Genomic DNA, 21,532 nt, shown 5'->3' on the forward strand with positions numbered 1-21,532 from the left:
TGGCAAAGCACTGACTCACTGCTGTTCTGTGACTTTTAGTTAAACAAGAAACCCTTGCTGTTAACATCTAATTTTGCTGTCGCTTGGTAATAAGACTATATAGTCATTTCGTTGCACTTCATTATTCATGAATAATTATTCGCTATTTGAACTGCTCAGGAAAATTAAGATATGGGCAGTGATTCAGAGGTCTGGCACCAGGCTAATTTTGCTGGCCTCCGGTGGTAAAGGTCTTTGATGAAGTGATGTAGAAATGTACTTGGTGTGTTCAGTATGCCTTGATAGCATCGGTGTGCTGTAGCCACAGGTGCAACAGAGCACATATCAGAAACCCACTGATGTAGTCAGAAGTACAGGAACCTGGTTCCAGACCTCAGAATCACTGCCTACAGCGCCGATCTGTTCAGTATTTCCTTTAGGTCTGGTGTTGCGCTCACTCACGACTGCTTCCTCTGGTCAACCAATCAGGAAGATCATGCACATTAGCTTACTTCCTGTGTTGTGTTGCTGGATAGCAAGTCGTTAAAGAGTAACTTAATACTCTCTGAAAATCTAATTCTGCTTACAGGTGTGACAGACCACACCCAGCACCACTGACAGGTGGTCAGAGGTGTGAAGGTTGAAATTCTAAACAGCAGGACAGTGAAACACTGTTTTTCAGCCTGGTGTTAAGTTACTCTTTAATGCCATCATAATACAATGTGATAAAGATACAACTGCGATAAATATATGATTTCCTTTTAAACACATTTTTGCACTGACAATGATCTCGTGTGTATGTATACTAATGTTTTCATTCAAAGTTGCACTGCTCACTGCTTTAAAATGTTTAGTAACTACTCCATGTACTTTACAGTGTATCTCAGTGTGTCTCTAAGTCAGTCATTCAGTAAGTCATTGTAAACAGCGTAAGTCACAGGCTCAGCAGCATCTTAGCCCAGTGCCTGGTCCCCTGCCAATCCTCAGTAGGAGTGATGAGTTCATGGTTTTCACTGTCAATCAGGGGAAACTGAGAAGCCGGGAGTAGAGGTGAACCATGGGGACAGTCCGAGTTACGAGGACAGTGAAATAAGCCAACGCTGACGCAACACAACACCATCCTGCATGGGACTCTTCATCCAATCAGAGATTCATAAGTGGGAACTCCTCTTTCTGTCATTGGTATTGTCCTTGATTTTTTTTTTCTTTCCAAATTACAGTTAGGATAATCATATTAAGCTCTTTGTGGGAAAAAAAAACTAACCGGAAAAACAAAGAAAGCAGCTACAGGGAGGGCAAGCAACTATTTATCAATTTCATTGTGTCTCTGCCTGCCTCCGCCTCATCTCTCCATCTCATTCCTCCCTGCGCCCCCCCCCCCTTGTTATGAGGCAATCATGTGGATCTTTATGAAATCTGATCTGTATCAGCAAAAAACAAAAGTACTGCACACTCGCTGTCTCATGCTCTCCTTCTCTATCAGTTCTCTGTTGCAACCCTCCATCTTGTTCTCCTTCACTCGTCTTTATTTCTCCTTCTTATCTGCATCTCTCACATCCCATCACTCCCGCTAACTCTGCTCCTCCATCTGTATCTCTATCTCATCTATACATTTTTGATGGCTCTCATCCAGCCTTACCTTCATACATGGATCTAATTACTGCTTTAGCTTGCTAGATATGTGCATGTGTGTGTGTGTGTGTGTGTGTGTATGTGTGTGTGTGTGTGTGTGTGTGTGTGTGTGTGTGTGTTTGTGTACAATGGTATGACACACGTCAAAGGTCATGAGCTTGGACTTGATCCCACAGTTCCACGAGAACTCAGCTTTTGCCAGCAGGATGCTCGAGCCTTGTGGATTCATGAAGAACGACTTGGTGCCAGAAATAGAACCTTTTAGAAGCAAGGACCCACAGAGACTTGGATATGGATCAAATAATGAGAGCAAAGCATCTTCTGCAACACTCACACACATATTTACATTTTGAATTTATGCAGATTTGGATCAGAACTAGATCAGATTATTTCTTGTCCACGTTGACTTGAAAGCTAAAGCTAAAGGGGTGAGAAAAAAAAGAAACCTGAAAGTCTACAACTGCATGACCACTGAGCAAATTCCATCTGCTAGTGAAGATCATGCTGTGTGATTGAAAGATTTGGAACAGCTATTAAATGGACCTTGTGGTTAGACTGTTTTCTCAGCTGCTGAATTAAGTTAATTAAATCTGATGCCTTGCTAGACTCTGTACAACTGAAATGTATAGAGCTGCTAAAACATTAAAATGCATATAGACCTTTTTTTAAGACATTCTGATATATTTGAGTGTGTAAATAATCAAATTAATGATGGCTGAACTTCACTTAGGACGGCACGGTGGTGCAGTGGTGCTGGGGTTTTTCCTCGTGGAGTTTGCATGTTCTCCGGCTTCCTCCCACAGTCCAAAAATATGCAGGTTATGTAAATTGGCAACTGTAAAATTGCCTGAAGGTGTGAATGTGAGCATGAATGGTTCTTTGTCTCTATATGTCAGCCCTGTGATAGACTGGCAACCTGTGGTACTCTGGCCTTGCCCAGTGTCAGCTGGGATTGGCCTCCAGCCCGCCCCGACCCTGAAAGGATATGCGGTATGGCAAATGAATGAATGAAATTCATTTAACTGCTTTAAGTTTCAGGCTCCTGGCTCCTGGCTCACTGTCACACTGGCTTACTGGTACTGGAATAGTGCCAGCAAGCCAGTTTTTCTTTTTTTTACTGTGAGATTGCTAATTTTACAAGACCAATCTGTAATTTTTTAACTTTTTAACTGACCATAACTGAAAATATCAGTTCATTCACTGCTGTGCTTACAAACATAATTCAATTAACAGCATCAGAAAACAATAATAACTCAGATGAAGCTGTTACCACGAGGCATTCAATGTATTAGCCTACAATAAAACACTCTGTGACTAGAGAAGTGTTCAGATCTTAAGTAAAAGTAGCAGTACCACAGTGTATAAATACTGATCTACAAGTAAAAGTCCTGCATTCAAAATTCTACTGACATAAAAGTACATATTAGCATCACAATATACTCAAAGTAAAAATGCTCATTATGCAGCATTTGCCATTTCAGAATCATATGTATTAAAGTAATGGATTTTAACTACAGATGCATTACTGTCTAAGTATTACTTTAATGTAGGGGTTAATTGTTACCACTATATGTACGGTCCAAGTTATCAGTTGATTATATTCTATATTGATTCTATTATTTGAATCTGCAAAGTAACTAGTCACTAAAATTGTCAAAAAGAATAGAATAGAAAGTAAAATATTTCCCTCCAGAATGTAGTGCAGTAGAAGTATGAAGTACAGATACCTCAAAAAGTACAGTACTTGAGTAAATGTACTTAAATAAATAAACTGAGTGCAGATTACAATCTTGTGCTTTTTTTTTATAGTGGGGCAAAAACTGTTTACATTTGATGACAAATTATGTCTTTAAGTAAAGTAATGTTGCAGCACAACCCGGACCAACATCCCTGTGACAGAATGATCCTGTAAATTACAAATTTAACGAGTAAAGGAAAATGATAGCTAAGGAGGGAGGTAGAAACACACATACACACACACATACACACACACACACACACACACACACACACACACACACACACACACACACACACACTCGCACATGTTAGATGATGTAACACTGCATACATCACACAGGTACGCAGTGTCCCACTTTTTCTTCTCCAGTTTGCCTTTGTTGACGGGTGCGAGACATCATGCTGTCCATCTTTCCCCAGGAAAGCTGGGTAAGGAACACGCTCAGAGACCGAATCAAACTTCAGCCGAACAAGAATGCAGACAAAGAAAGATGCTCTGCCTCAGAGATCACAATGCGGTATCACCATGCAGTACGTACAGCAGCTGAGCACTGCAGTTTGGGGATCAGGATGTTTAGAATGCAACGGTTTATCAATTCCTTGCAAACTGGGCCAAAAAACACCAAAATTCCTCTCAATGCCTCTCCCTCTCTCTGTCAACTACTCTCTCTCTCTCTCTCTCTCTCTCTCTGCCTCTGTTCAACTCAAACTCAGCTTTACAAACAACTACACAAGTAAAATCTCCATATATAACACATCTGTTTTACTCGTAAATGTTGCCAAGCATTTGCCAAGGGAACGAGGTTCATCAAAACAAAGGAAGACTAGTAGAAATTATTTGGGGAAAATCACTTTTAAAATTTTTGAGTGTCTGTCACCAGGTGTGCTGGTGCAGTGTCATACACAGCAGGGAGCCATGGTGTTACTAAGGATGCTGGAAAGTAGTACAGAGTTGTAGTGCATTCGATTAAATGTTGATATACAGTACAGGAGATTAGGACGTAATATAACGTAATATAATGAGCACCAGAAAAGTGTAATGTGCTGTAATCCCTTAAGAGAGGGAAAGATGTGAAGCTTTTGATATTCATTTTTGTTGAGTCTGAGCTCCAGAGATGTTGACTCTACTCAGCTGTAATGTCTGAGACTGCATTTTGTGCTGTTGTTGTACTACAGTGTATTACTGTAAAGGTAGCTATCATTGTATAATAGACAACAGCATAATAATAATAATATACACCACCGCAAATACACCACCGCAAATTACAAACATTACCACAAACATGTACACATACATATAGAACTATTTTTGATTAAATTAGATTGTGCAGCTGTTTCTATCCACCCATTTTAGTCAGTACTAGAATATCTGCTGCAAAGGAAAAGTGCGTGTGGACTGATCAGCCATATGGAAAATATACAATGACTTGACAAAAAAGTCTCAAACTAAAGAAAACTGTGGAAAAATACAGTCCTAATTGTTGGTAGATTAAAAAAAAAAGCACAAAGCCTAAAAAGGGAGTGTGAAGAAATAAGCATAATGTATCTTAAAAGTATAAAGAATGCTATAGACTTTGAAATTTGCAATAGATCATTCTCAACATGAAGCACTGACAGAAAAATGACCAACAAATCATTTCAGTATGTTACAGGGATCTAGAGTGTAATAGTGATGCTACTGTGCTGACACACAGATACAGTTTGGTTAATAATTAAAGTGATTAAAGTTTGCGTATAAAACAAATGTCAAATTTTTTCAAAGTGTGAGCTTTTAATGTGTCTGTTCTGTCTTACTGTATTACAGAAGCTGGGTTAGAGAAATGGACTAAAGACGCTCATGTGGGCCCGCATTTTGACACAGACTGACAAAATGTGATGAGTCCTAGTATTCCGTGTTGGAGATCCAATACAAAATGACTATAGTGAGCTGGGACTTTAAATGCAATGAGTTATGGAGTAATAATTAAACCGGTGTCCCAGATTTAGTTGCTGGCAGTTCTCATTGCAAAATATTTTGGTATATGCAAAATTCAGCATGTAGTGTCTCAGCTGGATTCCTGACCCAGTTCATATCGTTTGTCCACTTTAAGTTTGTGAATACAGCCTCATGCACTGTGATCCAATCGCACATTTAATAGAGATTCAGAAATATTTAATTTCCATATTTTTTGGTGTCACCTGAGGAGTCAGACTGTTGAGGCATTGATAATGGGGTATGTGCATGCTTTCTTAGTTTAGATGATCAAGACTTTTTAATCTAAACTCTGATATATTTATATATATCTATATCTATATATATATATATATATATGTTATATGTTATAGCTACAGTATATCATAATGATATAATAATTATTTGAACATATACAGTACATACTGTATCATATGTGCCATGGGGCTTTCATTTTTTTCTGAAGTGGTACAGCCTCAGTCGCTAACTCACCAAATGTTGTTGTTGATGGGAAGCCAAGAGTGAAACTATGGTTCATTTTGTCCTTACAAATAATTAAACAGCTAATTTCTCTCTGCAAAACCTTTGATGATTAGCAGTTCAGTCTCATAAACAAAATGAGTACATTTCTGTGCAGGATATATCTTTTAATTCATTAATTTGCTTCATCATCTTCAAGCACACACTGGAGAGACAGACAGACAGACAGACAGACAGACAGACAGACAGACAGACAGACGGACGGACGGACGGACGGACGGTAGGACAGATGGACAGACAGACACATTCAGCATCAGAAAGATAGCCTATCCATTTCAGGGCAACAAAACTTTAAAAAAAAAAAAGCAAAAGAAAAGAAAGCATGACAAATGAACAGACCTCGAGGGCCTGAACTAGAATGGTATCTCCAAATATGAAACATTAAAACTCTTTGTGTGTGAGAAATCACATCTGATTCTCTACTTTAAGTCTTACACAGATCACACATGTTGGATGGTCATCTGTGGCATCTTTTGCAACTTCAACACATATGAATATCATTAAGTCAGTATTAGTGACAGATCCATAAAATAACCTCATTGTCTTCCAGATCTGAATGCCATTGAATCTCTTGTGCCACATAATGCAAAGTTAGAGGGGGATTAGAGATGTCTGATGCTAAATATTTGAATTAATTTGAGAGGATTAGGGAGTAGGCTCTGGCTCCCTTGAGGTATAATGGACTTATCCTTCACTAATATGACCGCATCGTTTTAGTTTAAGTTTTATTCATTTTTCACCAAGCTATTATTTGTCCTTCAGACAAAAAAAAATCACACCATGGATAATTTTGGAACCTAACTGTGGTCAGGAGCTCTCAGTTTGAGGCAAGCAGTAAAGTTTTGAAGAGTTCAGATGTGATCACAAGTTGAAGTTCAAACTAAGATCAATACTCTGTACCTGAGACACTCACAACCTACAAAGCTGCCTCCAAGTACACTTTGAAAAAGTAACAGAATGTTTACTTATGACACTATGGAAAGCTATTTCTGCCAGATTGTGTTATTGTAGCATCTTGAGAAAATCAATTTTGAGCCTTGGGATTAGAACTTGGTCAACGTTAACCCCCCCCCCCCCGCCTCCACCTGAGAAACCTGGAGGTATCTTACTATAACTCTGTATAGTAACACAGCTGTACATGTGCAGGAGGGAGCTGAAACATTATTGGACTGACTGGCCACCGGTGTGACTCATACCAGCTACTAGTCACAGCTAAAAACCCTTTTATAAAAAAGAAAAAAAAAACGGTTGGTGGGAAACTATTTCTGGACTACACTCAAGGTTCTAAATTTACCCACAAAGGACGACCCGAAAGCTGCAATAACTGATTTTTTTTAACACTTGGGGGCAGTGGAACAAGCTGCAAACACAACATTAACATATTATCACCTTATAAAGTTGTTTGTGGTGAAAATGTTTCAGCCAATGTAGAGCGACATAAATATTAATTTAGAGTTGTGTACCTGACAAATGTGAGTCCAGTATTCATTCTCCTTGTAGCTCTGCTTTGGTTCTCCAACTCTCTCTCTCTATAATTACTAAATGCTCCACCATTTTCATCAGCTAGTTGCTAACTTTGTCTGTCTGCTGTTTGGTGCTGTGTCGATATTGTTACTATGTGTTAGCTTTTTACTGAAAACAGCTGCCTGCTGCTTCTGGAAACAAGGTTTGAAAAAGGGAGGACAACCAAAACATTAAAGTTGCAAGCAATAAAACCAAAACAATTACATGAAAGACGCTCAAATTATCTGTAAAGATGAGAGGAACTTTAGACGCGAGTGATAATTTCTGTGGGAGTGGCTACTTTACACACTTTACATGTAGTCATGTGATCCATTTCTAATATAAAACTATTGATTAGTGCAGCTTTAAATGACAAAACATTATTGTTTTTAGATAAAAGTATCCATATCAATGAAATACTAATTTGTCTAATCTTTGTTGAAAATTTCAAAAGGTAAAATATTGTTGGCAAAACAGATATCACAGTTTTTAGTTTGGTTGCTAAATCTGTCTAGTGCAACTGTCAACTGTTGCCATCTACTAGATATATTTTGGACGGGGAGGAGGAGATATATAGAGTGCTTCTTCAGAGTCCTTTGTGTGGGAGCTTTTGCTAAAACTGTTCCTCAGCATGTGGGATTGTTGGTTAAAATGAAAAATAAAGCGACTCTAAGGAACTCTTCATCCAAAAGCATTAAAAAGTTATCTCATCATCATTTCATGAATACCTCAAAGAATGAGTGTTTTGGCAACGTTGATGCCTCCATCATGGAGAAGCACACTACACTGCATAAAGAAAACATTTTGTTTTTAAAAGTGCATCAAAATCATTTTTTGATTTGTTTCTATATTGTGTATTTTTGTACTGCGGTGCAGAATCAGTGCAATTTTGCATAGCGTTAGTATGAACACTGACTATTATGGTTAATTTATGATGATGCTTTTCTCTCCCGTCCTGTCTCCCCCTCCCACCACACAGCTCTCTCCCTCACACTGCTCTCTCTCCCTCTTTCTCTCAGCTGTGGCTTCTCAGGACCAGGCCATCACTGCAGACAGAAGGAGGGTAGGATCTATAAATAGAAAATGAACCAATTATAAAGCAGATGTTCCCCTGTCTGATGGTGGGAGAACACTGTCACGGGGGGGGGGGGGGGGGGGGGTGTCTGTGGTATTTTCACTATCTCTCTGAGCTCTTGTTCTTTGTTGTTTTATTCTCCGTCTCCGAGTCGGTCTTTGACTGTCTCATTTCTGACTCTGTCTGGCTTTCTCCTCCCCTCTTTCATCACAATGTTCTTAATCGAACACCTCCTTCATTATTTTTTCAACCTACATCATAACATGACCATATGCGCAAACCCAGGTATATGATTGCTTGCACATCTCAATTCTCATCTTACATCTTTAAATAAATCTTGTGTTCTCAGCCTGACTGACAGCTCTGTAACAGAGTGTGGCGTATAACACCCATTTGTTGCTCGCTGTTTACATCTCTCTAAATTGCACTCCCGTCACCAGGTTTAACACAGTTCTGGCTTGTATTATTTTATAATACAATAATATGAATTATCATCATCCCTCAAACAATGCTACATGAACAGGGATTATCATTATCAGAAATTTCAACTGACAAGAGTAAGTTTCTTGCTAAATGTTAAGAGGGAAAAAAAAAGATGTAATTTATACTTTTAATTCAAGGCTGGAGATACCATTTGGGACTTTGTGGTGAATAAGCATAATCTAAAATATCCAGATATGGAATCGCCCCCGGTCATCAACACTTTAATCAGCACTGCCATCTTTCTGTAATTTGAGGGGAAATCCTCTTCAATAACAGATTTTCCTCATATTATCCCTGTAATCTGGGACAGATCAATCAGTGTCTGTGAACTATTGTAAACAGAGACACATCTCTTACAAAGCAGGACATGAACCCGGCTTGTGTTGTCATCAAGAGACTAATCCTGGAGCTGCAATAAATGAGAAACTGTTTTTATGAGAAAATGCCACAGGTGATTTTTCTGTCAAAACACCAGATGTACAAATGAAAACAACTTTTATAATCCTACAAAATCCATGAAGTCTGTCTCCGCTTTATTATAAAAGGTCAAAATATCTCTAGGATATATGTCTCCATGAAATACCAGATCTTATTTTTAACTTACGTGGCTGTTTATCTATAAACATAACAATGTCTCTTCCTGCTTGGAAGGAACTTTTCGCTTCCTTTCCATGGCTATCTGTTTCACCTGCTCTGTCCTTGCCTTCACTGTAATCGTAATTCCGGTCATCATCCATTGTAATTCCTGTTGTCTTCAGCATTATCATTACCTTGATCGGCAACAACGTGGCCATCATCAATTTCGGTGATGAGTGATAAGGCTGAGTTAGATATGCTGCAGTGAGGCAGAGGCCCAATCCATGCTAAGTAGGTTAGGGGGGTAAATCTTCAGGTCTCCAGAGGCTGAGCGTTTTCCCTCCATGTCTCTCTCCCTGTCAGCATCTGACAAGCTCACCAAGGCTGAGCTGAAAAATACCCATAGCATCCACCTCCGCTGTTCTCTTTACTGCCATGCTCTCCGTCACTCCCTGCCATGATCTATTCTTTACTGTCTGTCTCCACTTTGGTCCACGCATTTCTTTCTAGTCCTTCCATCACCCACAGCTTCCTCTTTCCAACAGAGTCTCCTGTCTTGTATACACAAATATGCACTCATGCATGCATGCACTCAAGCTTACACACACCCATTGTTCCATACATTTGTATTCACGCTTCAATAGTTCAAAAACTAAACATCCTCGTATTTATTAAGCCTGCAGTTACTTGGATAGCCTGTAGGCCAGCTTAACTGACATTGCATCTTGGCTGCAATTTGCAACATGACTCACTAGAGTTGATGTGAAACTTTGTGACAGATGACACAGCCACACTTGACTCACAGTAACAGTGAAGCATAGCTTAATTCAAATTAGGCAAGTCATTTATTTTAGGAAGAAGGCAATAGGCTTTCTCAGCTACCTGTTAACAGTGATGAGTGTTTAGATGCATATGAATAATTGTGAATGAAGGGGAAATGTGTTGTGCCGCATCCAGTGGTGTTATAAAAAGCTTTGTTTGGGAGAGGCTCTGGGCATGATTTGGAGCCTCCTCACTAGTTTCTGTCAGAAAGGATGGATATAGCTTTGTCCAATTGCTATGTACATTTACTGTGTAACATCAGCTGTAAAAGAACGTAGCACTTGCTCATGATAAGAGCCCATGATTCATTACAGCTAATAGGAAGTGACCAATATATTAGCGGGCACTTCGGCAAAGGACTGAGTGATAACCAGGTCTCTGTGGATGAAAGATCATGAGTCCACCAGATCATTAAACACTTCATCAATCAAGGTGAACAATGGCTAGAACTATAAGTTCACAGCTCTCAACAAGCATGCAACTAATTCACATCCTGACTCCCATTCAGTTGGTGCAGTCCAGCCCATGAGCCAGTCTCATTCAACTTGAAAACAATAGTCATCACCAACATGACTCACAAAACGTCAATGAGAAATAATTACCACAGGACAAATTAGAGCATAATGTAACACCTGAACCACCCACTTTCATCCAAATTTAAACATGCACACTCTGTATTTCTGTCAATATACTTTATAAAGACACTGCAGATGAAAGGTATGTACTGACGACAGTTTTTCACAATGCCACCTCTGTCACCAACACCTGCTATGGATGCTATGAATAGGTTGAGCTGTCATACAGCTGGGAGGAAAGAAAATGGATATCTTGAAAATTGAAAGACTGTCAATCTGTATGATGTACCAGCCAATCGATATACATGCATGACTCATATGTTTATGTATATAGCTCCACACAGGGGAAATAAGGTTACGCTAATCAAAGCCTGACAGTATAAAGATCCATGGTCATATTTTAAAGCACCGTTTGTCAGCCTGATCAAAATCATGAGAACTCTGAAGGATATCCTGGTTCTCTGCAGACAGGTCTGTAAATTATTTATATTTTATATTACACGTTTCATTCAGAAAGTCATGTGCCTGATCATAGCCACCCCATTGCTTCTTTCCCTTTCGCCTTTGGGCAGTATGTTAAAACATATGCCTGAATTCATTCAGAATCTGTTTGTGGTGCAGTCGATTGCACAGAAGCTTTTTTTTTTTTTAACAGTGTTTTAGATGTTTTTGTTTTTCACGTGAATGCGTCCTTGGCAGATGCTGACTGTGTTTGTAACAGTGCTGACTTCAGATGCATGACAATATTTACTGGGTTTATGTAGCAGGTTGGTTGTTGAGTAAACTTTTATAGAACTAGAGGAGTCGGGAAAAAAAATCTGATAATGAAAAATGTACAACACTGATTTCATCCTGGTGAATCTCATTCGAGCGGCACCGCCTACCTCTGTGAGGTGAGGGTTGGGGTTGAAGCCACACTGGTTGCACACCATGGAGCGGCACTGTGTGCAGGTGTTGAAGTTCGGCTTGTCATCCCCAGTGCCCATCAGATCGGTGGTTTTGCAGACGGGGCACAGTTTGCTGCTGGGCATGGGTGCAATCTGAGGCACAGAGTAAGGGGAGGTGGGGACGCTGCCTCGGTCCGGGGACACAGAAGGGGACCTCCCAGTCCTGCTGCTACCCACATCCACCTGCAGACTCTTCCTGGCCACATGACCCTGGCCCTGCTCTCCTTGAGGTGTGGCATGCTGCGGGGTATCATGGGAGGCTAATCTGTCCCCTGTCCCATGACCACTCTGGACTCCAGCTTTAGGTCCTGGGTCTGACGGCGGTGGTCTAACACAGATGATAAAGAGAACACAGGAAAAAGTTGAAGTTAGACCTGGGTCCCGAGTTAGATGTTTATGTTTAATAGATTTTTAAGAAATAACACCTAACAAAGTTAATTCAACTATGATATACTGTGCATTGAAAAAGTTATAGAAAAATAGTTTGCCAAAGTAATCTCATCTCAAGGTCCACTTTTTAACCACATCCCATTGTATTTGTTCAGTAGAATTTGTTTTGACAATTTGTTTGTCAAGCAAATGGACTTTGAAATGGATCATCAATTAAGATTATTTTATCAAAATACTATTTCCAAGTTCAATATTGAATTTTCATGCTCAGTACAAAAATGATAAAAAAAAACAAACTAGCAACCATGTTGTGATGGGATCACACCAGCCGCAACAACCATTAATATATTGACATTACCTTCCATGAGTATTCATTAATCATTACTGAATTATTACTACATTATTACATAGTAGTACTCAGCACTCATGGGTCAAACGGCTGTGACACTAACATGCTGACAAAGTCGGTCCACAGACAGACACACACAAAACACCTGCCAAAGTACTCAAAACCACCTCCTGCTACAGAGGGTGTCTCCAGGTGTCTCCTTGCCATGATGCCACACACACACATACATACACACACACACACGCGCACACACACACATGCATGCACACACATGCACACACACACACACACACACACACAAGGTGAAAACAATACCAGACGCTGTCACAGCTAGTAAATGTTAAAAGCAGAATCTCCTGAAGCAGCTGCAGTTGCATATTTTAAAATATGAAATATGTTGAATTTGGAAATTGTATGTAGGTTATATTTATTGTATAGTTCGGCTACAATTGTGCCATGTGTACATCTCAAGGTTTTAAATATATTTATAATTTCTTACCTTTATCTCTATTTTTTTTTTCTACTTCTTATTTTCCACAGTAGTCTTTTAGCACAATATGCCTCACAGCATTTCACTGCACATTTTGCTTGTGTACGTGACAAAGAAAACCCTTGAATCCTTGAACTATATTCTCTCTTTCTTATTCTTATGCAAGCACAAATTTACAAACACAAAATCTGGAAAAATCTTCTGCCCACAGGAGTCCCTTAATCACAGACACACATTTCATTGCAATCATCACATCCTTTGGACATTGCTGCAATCCCATCTATAAGTGACATGGAAATAACATTTTACATTTATGAATATGACTGAAAATTGTTAGTTTTGACGTCCACATTTCGACAATATTTTCAAGGGATTTTTTTTTTTTCCAAGTTAGTTTTTCTTTTGCTAACCTGCATTTACATCAGCAGTGACACTGCAAGCAAAATGTAACCACAGCAACCTTTTGGGGCGATTGAGAGTAACACTGAGGGGGCTGATGAGAGAAAAACGGCAAGTAAGTGAGTAACAATGAGTAAGGGAAAGATGGATTCAGTGATTGAGTGAAATGATGAATATGGCACAGGTACATTGGTGAATTTAGGGGCTTTGCTTTTTGTTAAAGCAACCTAGTTTGTAGACCTCGTAACATTTAAGCACTGCACAGGAAATATAAAATGTAGCTTATACCTTTTGAAGTACAGCCTATATTTTTAATGAGCTGCATTTCATGTTTTCTTAAATAGCTTTTTATACCAGCAACTTAATTTCAACAGCGCTACTTCTTCTTGAGTGGTATATTTGGAGCCCTTCAGCTCTGAGATGCTCTAGGTCCAAATTCCATTAAAAGATTTTATTGTTGTTCATGATGTGATATCAGACTACTCAAAACACTGGCAAACAGAGAGGCAGATGCTAAATATTTTATATTGCCTCTATCACTTTCTGTGAAGTGCTCTTTGTGGCTTGTTTTCAGTCTTTGAAGCTGTTCTGTTCAGGCCTCAGTTATGTGTTTAGAGGGGACCAAAGGTAGTGTATCAAACAACAGAATTGTAAACTTTTGGTTCTAGCTCATTCTGACCCTCAGGCATAAGTGCCAATAGTTAAATGGAAATGGAGGATTTCCACTGTCATAACAACTTAGACCTTGTTTTGTCATGCCCGTCATCTTCAAAGACAGGCTCAGCAGCAGCCCCGTGTCCACAGTGAGAGAAGGGTGGAAATAAAGGTTGGAATAAAGGAGTTAAAACAGAGCATGTTAGCAATTGTGAGTCACTGCGGATGACTTGAGCTGCTGCACAACTCTAACCTTGTTCCACTTTCCACAGTCCTGTGTTCACCGCACCCATCAGGAAAATCTAGCACTTTTCAAACCATCACTGGAACATTATATTTGAAATTCAACACAGTCCTGACAGTATGTTGGCAGCCGCTCCCACTCTGTCTGAGGCTAAACTGGACTTTTGAGGATAACGCTAAAGACAACTAAAGTCTAAATCTACCCAGTGTCTTCACAAGATAGAAGGTAGTTTCACATAATAATTATCACTTTAAAAGCAAAGGCACCAAGTGGAGTCTCTTGTGATTTATGCAGTGCCTCAGGCATGGCATAATGAGACTCTGAAGAAGACTTTAAACAGGAAGACACCTTTTCAAAAGATTTCTTTAGATATTCTCGTCCATCAGCAAACGGGAGTCCACTGAGAACAACTTGTGGTCTTGTGTCTTTTAAGCACTACAAGTTGCTTGCTTTATCACAAAGTGGACAGTGAAGGGTCTGTAAGCTGCCAATCTCATGTAATTGGAGCTTCATGTGAAACTTCCTGTCGTAAGGAAACAGAAAGAAAGTCAAATTCTCGACGCAGCCTCAAAAATACAAGTGATAGTATCTCAGTGTTACTGTTGAAAACGTCAACACGTAGAACAAACTGATTAATGCAGCAACTGCATGACACTAATCTTAAAGGAATAGTTCAACATTTTGGGACACGTGCCAATTTATTGTCTTGCTGAGCATTCAATAAGAAGATTGAAAACAACCTTGTACCTATTTAGCAAAAATACAGCTAAAGGCAGCAGCTGGTTAGCTTAGCTTAGCTTAGCTTAGCACAAAGAATAGAAACAGCTAGTCTGGCTCTGTACAAAGGTAACAAACTCCACCTACCAACACATCATAACCTTAGTTACTGCTCCCAGGCCACAAAACTGCCAGCACAAAAAGCTGCAATGTATTGTTTTTACCCTTCAGTTGTTGATTGGTGATCTTAAAAGGTGCTGGTAGGCAGATTTTGTGACCTTTGGACAGAGCCAGGCTAGTTGTTTCCCCCTGTTTCCAATGTTTATGTTAATCTAAGCTGCTAGCTGTAGCTTCATATTTAGACAGACATGAGAGTGGTATTAACTTTCTCATCTGACTCTCAGATAGAAAGCAAATGAGTGTATGTCCTTTAACATGTAGTGTAGGCCTATATACATAATGTTTTGAACAGACTTTGTTGGCACTGTCAGCCAGGACAAGTGGGACCTGACAAGACAATCAACATTTCTCAGTGGCAGAGTATAGAAGGTGTATCCAAACCATTGAACGTGCTGGCTTGTGTGTTTTGATATAGTAAAACATTACTACTACTAAAACATATAGTAAAACTTAATATTCGATCAATTAACAGCCAAAACAAATTCTTTCCCCCTTTGCAAAATATCCAGTATTATAAAGGCCACTGACGTGTGCAAGGCTCAGCACTTTTTGATAAAAATCTAATGTTCAAATGCATTTTCATTTTTAACACAGAGAGCATTCTTTCAAAATCAAATCAAAGCTAAGCTCAGTAAAATATCAGCAGTCAAGTGTGCCAATTTTTCTAGTATCCTTCAGCAGTATTGCACCCAGACAATGCTTCAACTGACAATACCAACTCTGAGAGGATTAATCAAAGGACTGGCTGGTACAAAGTACCAACCCATTACTTTTAAAGGGTTCACTGAACAATAAAGAGCATTGCAAGTAAATAATTAACGAACAGTTAACAGTCACATTACAAATAAAATGTGTACATTATATGATTAGAGAAATAAAAAAAGAATTAATAAACATGGCTTTGCACTGAAATCTGACTAGTTAAATATGTCTCTTGGTATAGGGGGAATTATCTGAAGGAGCCGGATACGGTATATCTGTATCAGTATCCCTACACTTGAAATGGTATATGTTTCTCATTGATTTATACCTCTGTCCACTGGAAATGAAACTGGGTAACTGAGGCTACTGAGTGAAATCTATCTGGTGCCATCCATTTAGTTAAATTTATAGGTCAAAGCACAAAGGTACCAGAGGCCTCTGATTTGCACAAAAGGATGTTAAAGGGTTAGATTTGCTGGACACCGTGGTTGTTTGTGCTTTTTGTAAGTTCTCATTACCATGGTTAAAGTGGAACAAAGGGGATTTGACACACGTTCAAGTAATGTCTGTCAAAAATGATGACAAATGCATCTTTGCTAGCTTTTAACAAATAGCTGCTCTGCGCTGCATTCACACAAAATAAAAAGGAATCATAGACAAAATAAAAGTATTTAATTTTTCAATTAGCTAGGCGTGTGACAGAGGCTCTGACAAACTCCCATATCAAGACTATTATAAAATGCATAAAAACGAATTATTCCAGTGTCTCTGACAGAGGTGGGTGGCACTGTTATAGGCCACAGCACTTCTTGTTCCATCATTTAGCATTGGACAGGCTTGGCAAATCCTCAAAAAATAACTGATGAGCAGCCGAGACATGGTTAAGAGAGCGCTTACTGTAGAGACAATATTTTCCCCATCATGCCGGTCAAATGAAAATGCAGGAGCTTCTGAAATCGTCTACATAAAAGTCACAGCTGGCCCTTAAACGATGATCCCACTGACAGCACACAAACTGTGTGTTATAGTTTTCTTTTATGGTCATTCAAATGAGTGGCAGGGGGCACCAAAAGTTTATATTTATATATTATCAATACATTAAAGTCAGAGAGCTACAGATATTTGGTTTTCATAAAAATATATACCCGAAGATCTTTGAAAAACCAAGAAGGTTATTTAACAACTCTTGATCTGAATCCTCAAAGACTCTTCAAAGCATCTAAATGAAAAAGTATTCCATCAAGATTTTTTAACCTGTTTCCGAAGTTACAACTCTTTTTCCAAATCAAAATAAAGATGGTAGCTGGAAATGACATGCCCTTGCTCAATTTGTACATCATCAATCAAAATTCAAAATGTTGTGATCAGTTATATTGGTACATACTGATGTTTCTTCCCAATAGGCTGTATTTTCATACAAAAGAACATGTTGATATTTTGTTTGTGTTTTGCAGAGAGAGCAAGGACACAGGATTAATAAACAGAGTCACAACCTGAGAAACAGGTTATAAATCTTCTAAGATGACAGACTATTTTTTTTCATCCAGATGGTTAAAACAGTATTTGAAGATTCGGCAAAAACCTTCAGAGCAGCAGGAAGTGTTGTTACATGACCTTTGGGGGTTTTCAAAGATTTGCCAGGTATATATTTCTTGGAAAATCAGAAGCTTAGCTGTGGCTCGAATGCAATGATAATACATGAGAGGCACAAACAGTGTCCGCTTCCAGCTAAACCTACCACTGTGTCTGTTCTGCCAGAATACACAGAGTAGAACAGGGAAACTGGGCAGCGTTCAGCTTGGTCACAGCTTTGTCCCAGTCTATTTGAGATGGACTGTCTACAGTCTGAAAGTGTGAAAGGTACTAAGGAAGTATGTTGCACTCTTTTAGTCAGCTTCACATACAGGGCCCAAACATTCAATACAAGCATTTCTTGCATGATTTAGAGCGTTTAAAGTCAGTGTAACCTAAAGTTCCAGCCGTTTGCCACTGACATATGTTACAAGCTTAGAACAAAAGTGCTCTGAATACACTGTCACAAGCTTTGGTACCTGATGTCTTTTTAATTGAAGTGTCTATGTTTGGACAGCAATGCTACACTGCCAATGTCTCAAAAAATGACATTAATTCTCTGAGTCCTACAGATGTCATAGTGTCATAAATAATGAGAGCAGCTTTTGCATTATTTGTTTGAGTTGTGATGACCGTTTGTTATGTGTAGCCTAGTGTTCAGTGCTTTCATTGCTCAAGTTAAATTAATTATGAAGAAATACAGTTTGTACACTGTGTCTAAAAACATGACTGCATCCATTATTTTCATGGGTTTTAATGGACTGTAGTTTTATTAGGGTTTGTATTGGAATTAAGATCCATATTGATTTACATTACTTCATGATTAACATTATTTGAAAAAAAAAAGGGAATATCAGTGCTATATGTTGGACGGACTGAATAAAGTAGCCCTCTCATAGCGTTCGGTAACATATGTTATTACATGATGGAGCAAGTCCAGGTCATCACAAACTCATTTGCCGAACAGAAAACAATAAGACGACAATATGGCAGCAGCACACTGAGCACATTGTTGTTAACATGGGAAATATCTGGAGCTGGTCTTTAACACAAGGTAGTATTTCTTACAATTCTGAATGCTTGTCAGTTATGGTCATCAGGTCAAGATGACTGTGCACTTAGTCAAAGCTGTTATGATAAGAGAAGAAAACAACTATTGTGTTGCTTTGTGAAGCAGGAGGGAAGGACGACACCCTTAGCTTCATGGACTCCTCTATGGATTTAGCTCTTTGAATGTAATGAATAAAACATAATATGGTCCAAAATAGAGCAAAAAATGCCTATATGGAATTCACTTGTGAATAAGGTTATATATAGCATATTATGCCCCCATTCATATTAATAAGCCAACTCATAAAATGCTGCAGCTCATTTTAATTAAGATTAAAGTCTCCTATCTACAGTCTCAAACCAGCCACCATTTCATTGTTTCTCACACTCTCACAAGTTCTTTGTGGGAGAGTTTTTTAAGGAAATGTCCAGACTGAATGTGCAATGATCTTAAGAAAAAACATTTTAGTCAGCCATATGATATACTCTCTCACTCTCTGCCCAGCTCTTACCATCTCTCTCTGTGTCTCTTAGCACACTCAGCCTCTCAGCTCTCACCATCACTTTATGAGACACCTTGGGGTGGATACCAGAGAGAAATCGAGATATAAAAGAATCATGAGCTTACATGGGAGCTATGAGCCTTTAAACCTGCCCCACAGTCAAAATACAAGATGAACAGTGAGTGCTTCTCCAAACATTAAAGGTATATATGGTAGACTATTTGCAGAACAGCTCAACATTATACATTTCAATCACTTTGTCTAATAAAACAAATCAAACAATATGTCTGTGATGAAAGACTGATTATCCAAAGATGCAACACTTCTTGAATTTAGCTCTGAAAAGAAACTATATCTTTATATATCTATAGAAACTGTAAGCAGGTGTGGCAAATCCAAGATGCAGCTGTGCCTCTGCATGTGCTTATTCAGGTCTACAACTGTTGAACTGTGTAATTAAGGCAATATCAGATCTTGTTGGGAGGGTAATCCCTTCCACACACCCACACAGAAAATACAGACCCACAGGCTACAACATGTGATTACACACCAATGATATGGGCTAGTTTTTGGAATAGGCAAATATTTTATCAGCATACATTGCCTTATAGTACAAGCCAACAACGGGGTTTTCATAAATAGCCTAATGGAAATGTTTCATTTCAGAAGTCTTCTATAACATTGTTAACGTGTCTGGGCTCAGTCTGGATGGATTTCTTATGGAGAGATGCAACGCTACTCTTCCAGAAGAAATGACCCTATTCTGTGCAGTTGACGGTGGTGAAAAACAATTTCCACTGGCTCCATATAGATATGAATTGAGATCGGATAAGTGAGACAGCTGTGGCATATGCGTTACGGTCCTGTGCTCACAATGACGCCGGTGATATCTGATGGTAGCATTGTCATCCTACACAAGGCTGTCATCAGGATACAGACGTCTCCGCATCAGGAAGAAGGTGATTTCTCAGAATGAGTCGGTATTTACTGATATTCACGTCAAGGCATGTTCAGGAAATCAATCTGTAATGGAACCGACTCGGCTCTTCAACGTGAGACCCTGTACACTTTGCATCGTTTACATTTCTTATTTATTTATCACCTGAAGCTATGGGGACATTAATATTTCTGACATCCATTCCTAAGTCTTCATATTCACTTGGCACTGCCTCACTACGAGGGAAAAAATGTCGCTCTTTCATTCATGATACTTAGCTACTGATGCCTCAGGACAGACACCGTGAAAACGGGCGTAGAAATTTCTATTGAACCGTCTGAAAGCTATATTTACCTATTATTGATTCTACATCGAAAGCGTTGCATATTAAATTTGACTTCGACCCAAACTCACGTTGACTAATAGGGTGGTGCTGCCAAAAAGCAAAAAATGGGTCTCAAAAAGGGGTGGTGAATTGTGTTGACAAGGATATTGAAATAAATAATTAAGCACCCATTCAAGTCTATTTTCACGCAGTCGGTTGATCCTATATCTACGCTCCACATCGTACAGATGTATGGTACACGCCACGCTGCCGTGTAGCCTCCCTGATTTCTCTCCACAGTTTGGCGGAGAAGCGTCCTAGCTATCGCGGCTACCTGTTAATCCCCGGCCCGGGTCCAGCCCCACTTCCTCCGGCTGGCGCTCCATTGCTGGGCTTGATGAGCTGTCCAGAGTCCGGTGGTGCTGAAATGGAAGCCGGAGCCCCTGCTGCAGGGACAGCGGGGCCGGGCTGTCCCGGCTGTCCCTCCCCTTCCATACTAGCCTCGTTCCCCATCGCCTCGGGATAGGTGTCGACGGAGAGAAACGATGTTGTAGGTGGTTCTACAGCTGTGGTAAAAACTCAGATGAAACTCAGCGCTGCTCCCCTTCCGCCATCATCACCTACAATTCAGCATCCCGCACGGAGCACGCGCGCTGACGGAGAGGGTGAGGGAGCGCGCTGACGTAATGGGTGGGAACTTGAGTGGCTCGTACGTGCGCGTTCACGGTGCTCGGTTATCTCAAGTCACCATGCAGATACCTCTGGGTCATCAATGGCACATGACTGGGGACCACTGGGGCCTCCCCGATTGAACTCAAGTCTTTCCTCTTTGTAGACCATTGGTTTTATAAGATGAATGATGGGTCCTTGCCAGAGACACAAAACATTGTGGGCTACATGTTTGAAAATGGTACCATAATCAGCAAGTTGATCTAGAGAAAAATTTTCTGCACAGGCCTATTTTGATAATCAATTAATCGATTCATTCATTTTTCATGAAAGAAATTGTGAAAAAGGCAAGGCAATTTTTTTTTATGTTTCATAGAATAAATTATTAATTTAAAAATAATTAATTGAAAATAATATATCACATTTGACTATATTGTATTTTCATTCTTATGAGCCCACTGTCAGTCTTAGAGGAAAAATAAACTAAAATTCAAACTCACCCAAATAGAATCCCCGATATTCTCTACA

The 21,532-nt window shown here is 39.4% G+C and overlaps 1 protein-coding gene across 1 annotated transcript in view; it reads right to left on the bottom strand.

Annotated features, from left to right (window-relative positions):
* The window catches only part of bsnb (bassoon (presynaptic cytomatrix protein) b), a 64,669-nt gene extending 43,746 nt beyond the window's left edge, over positions 1–20,923 (bottom strand). Inside the window, exons 1-2 of the mRNA XM_087176033.1 lie at positions 20,670–20,923; positions 11,761–12,151 (exon numbers count right to left, since the gene is read on the bottom strand). Coding sequence (XP_087032159.1) covers positions 11,761–12,151; positions 20,670–20,848 — 570 coding nt within the window. The 5' untranslated portion in view covers positions 20,849–20,923. The remainder of the gene's footprint in view (positions 1–11,760; positions 12,152–20,669) is intronic.
* Positions 20,924–21,532: the final 609 nt, after the last annotated feature.

Source organism: Seriola lalandi, unplaced genomic scaffold (assembly GCF_002814215.2).
Source record: "Seriola lalandi dorsalis isolate HSWRI2012SDOR001 ecotype SW California unplaced genomic scaffold, Sedor1 jcf7180002054522, whole genome shotgun sequence".
Taxonomy (NCBI): domain Eukaryota; kingdom Metazoa; phylum Chordata; class Actinopteri; order Carangiformes; family Carangidae; genus Seriola; species Seriola lalandi.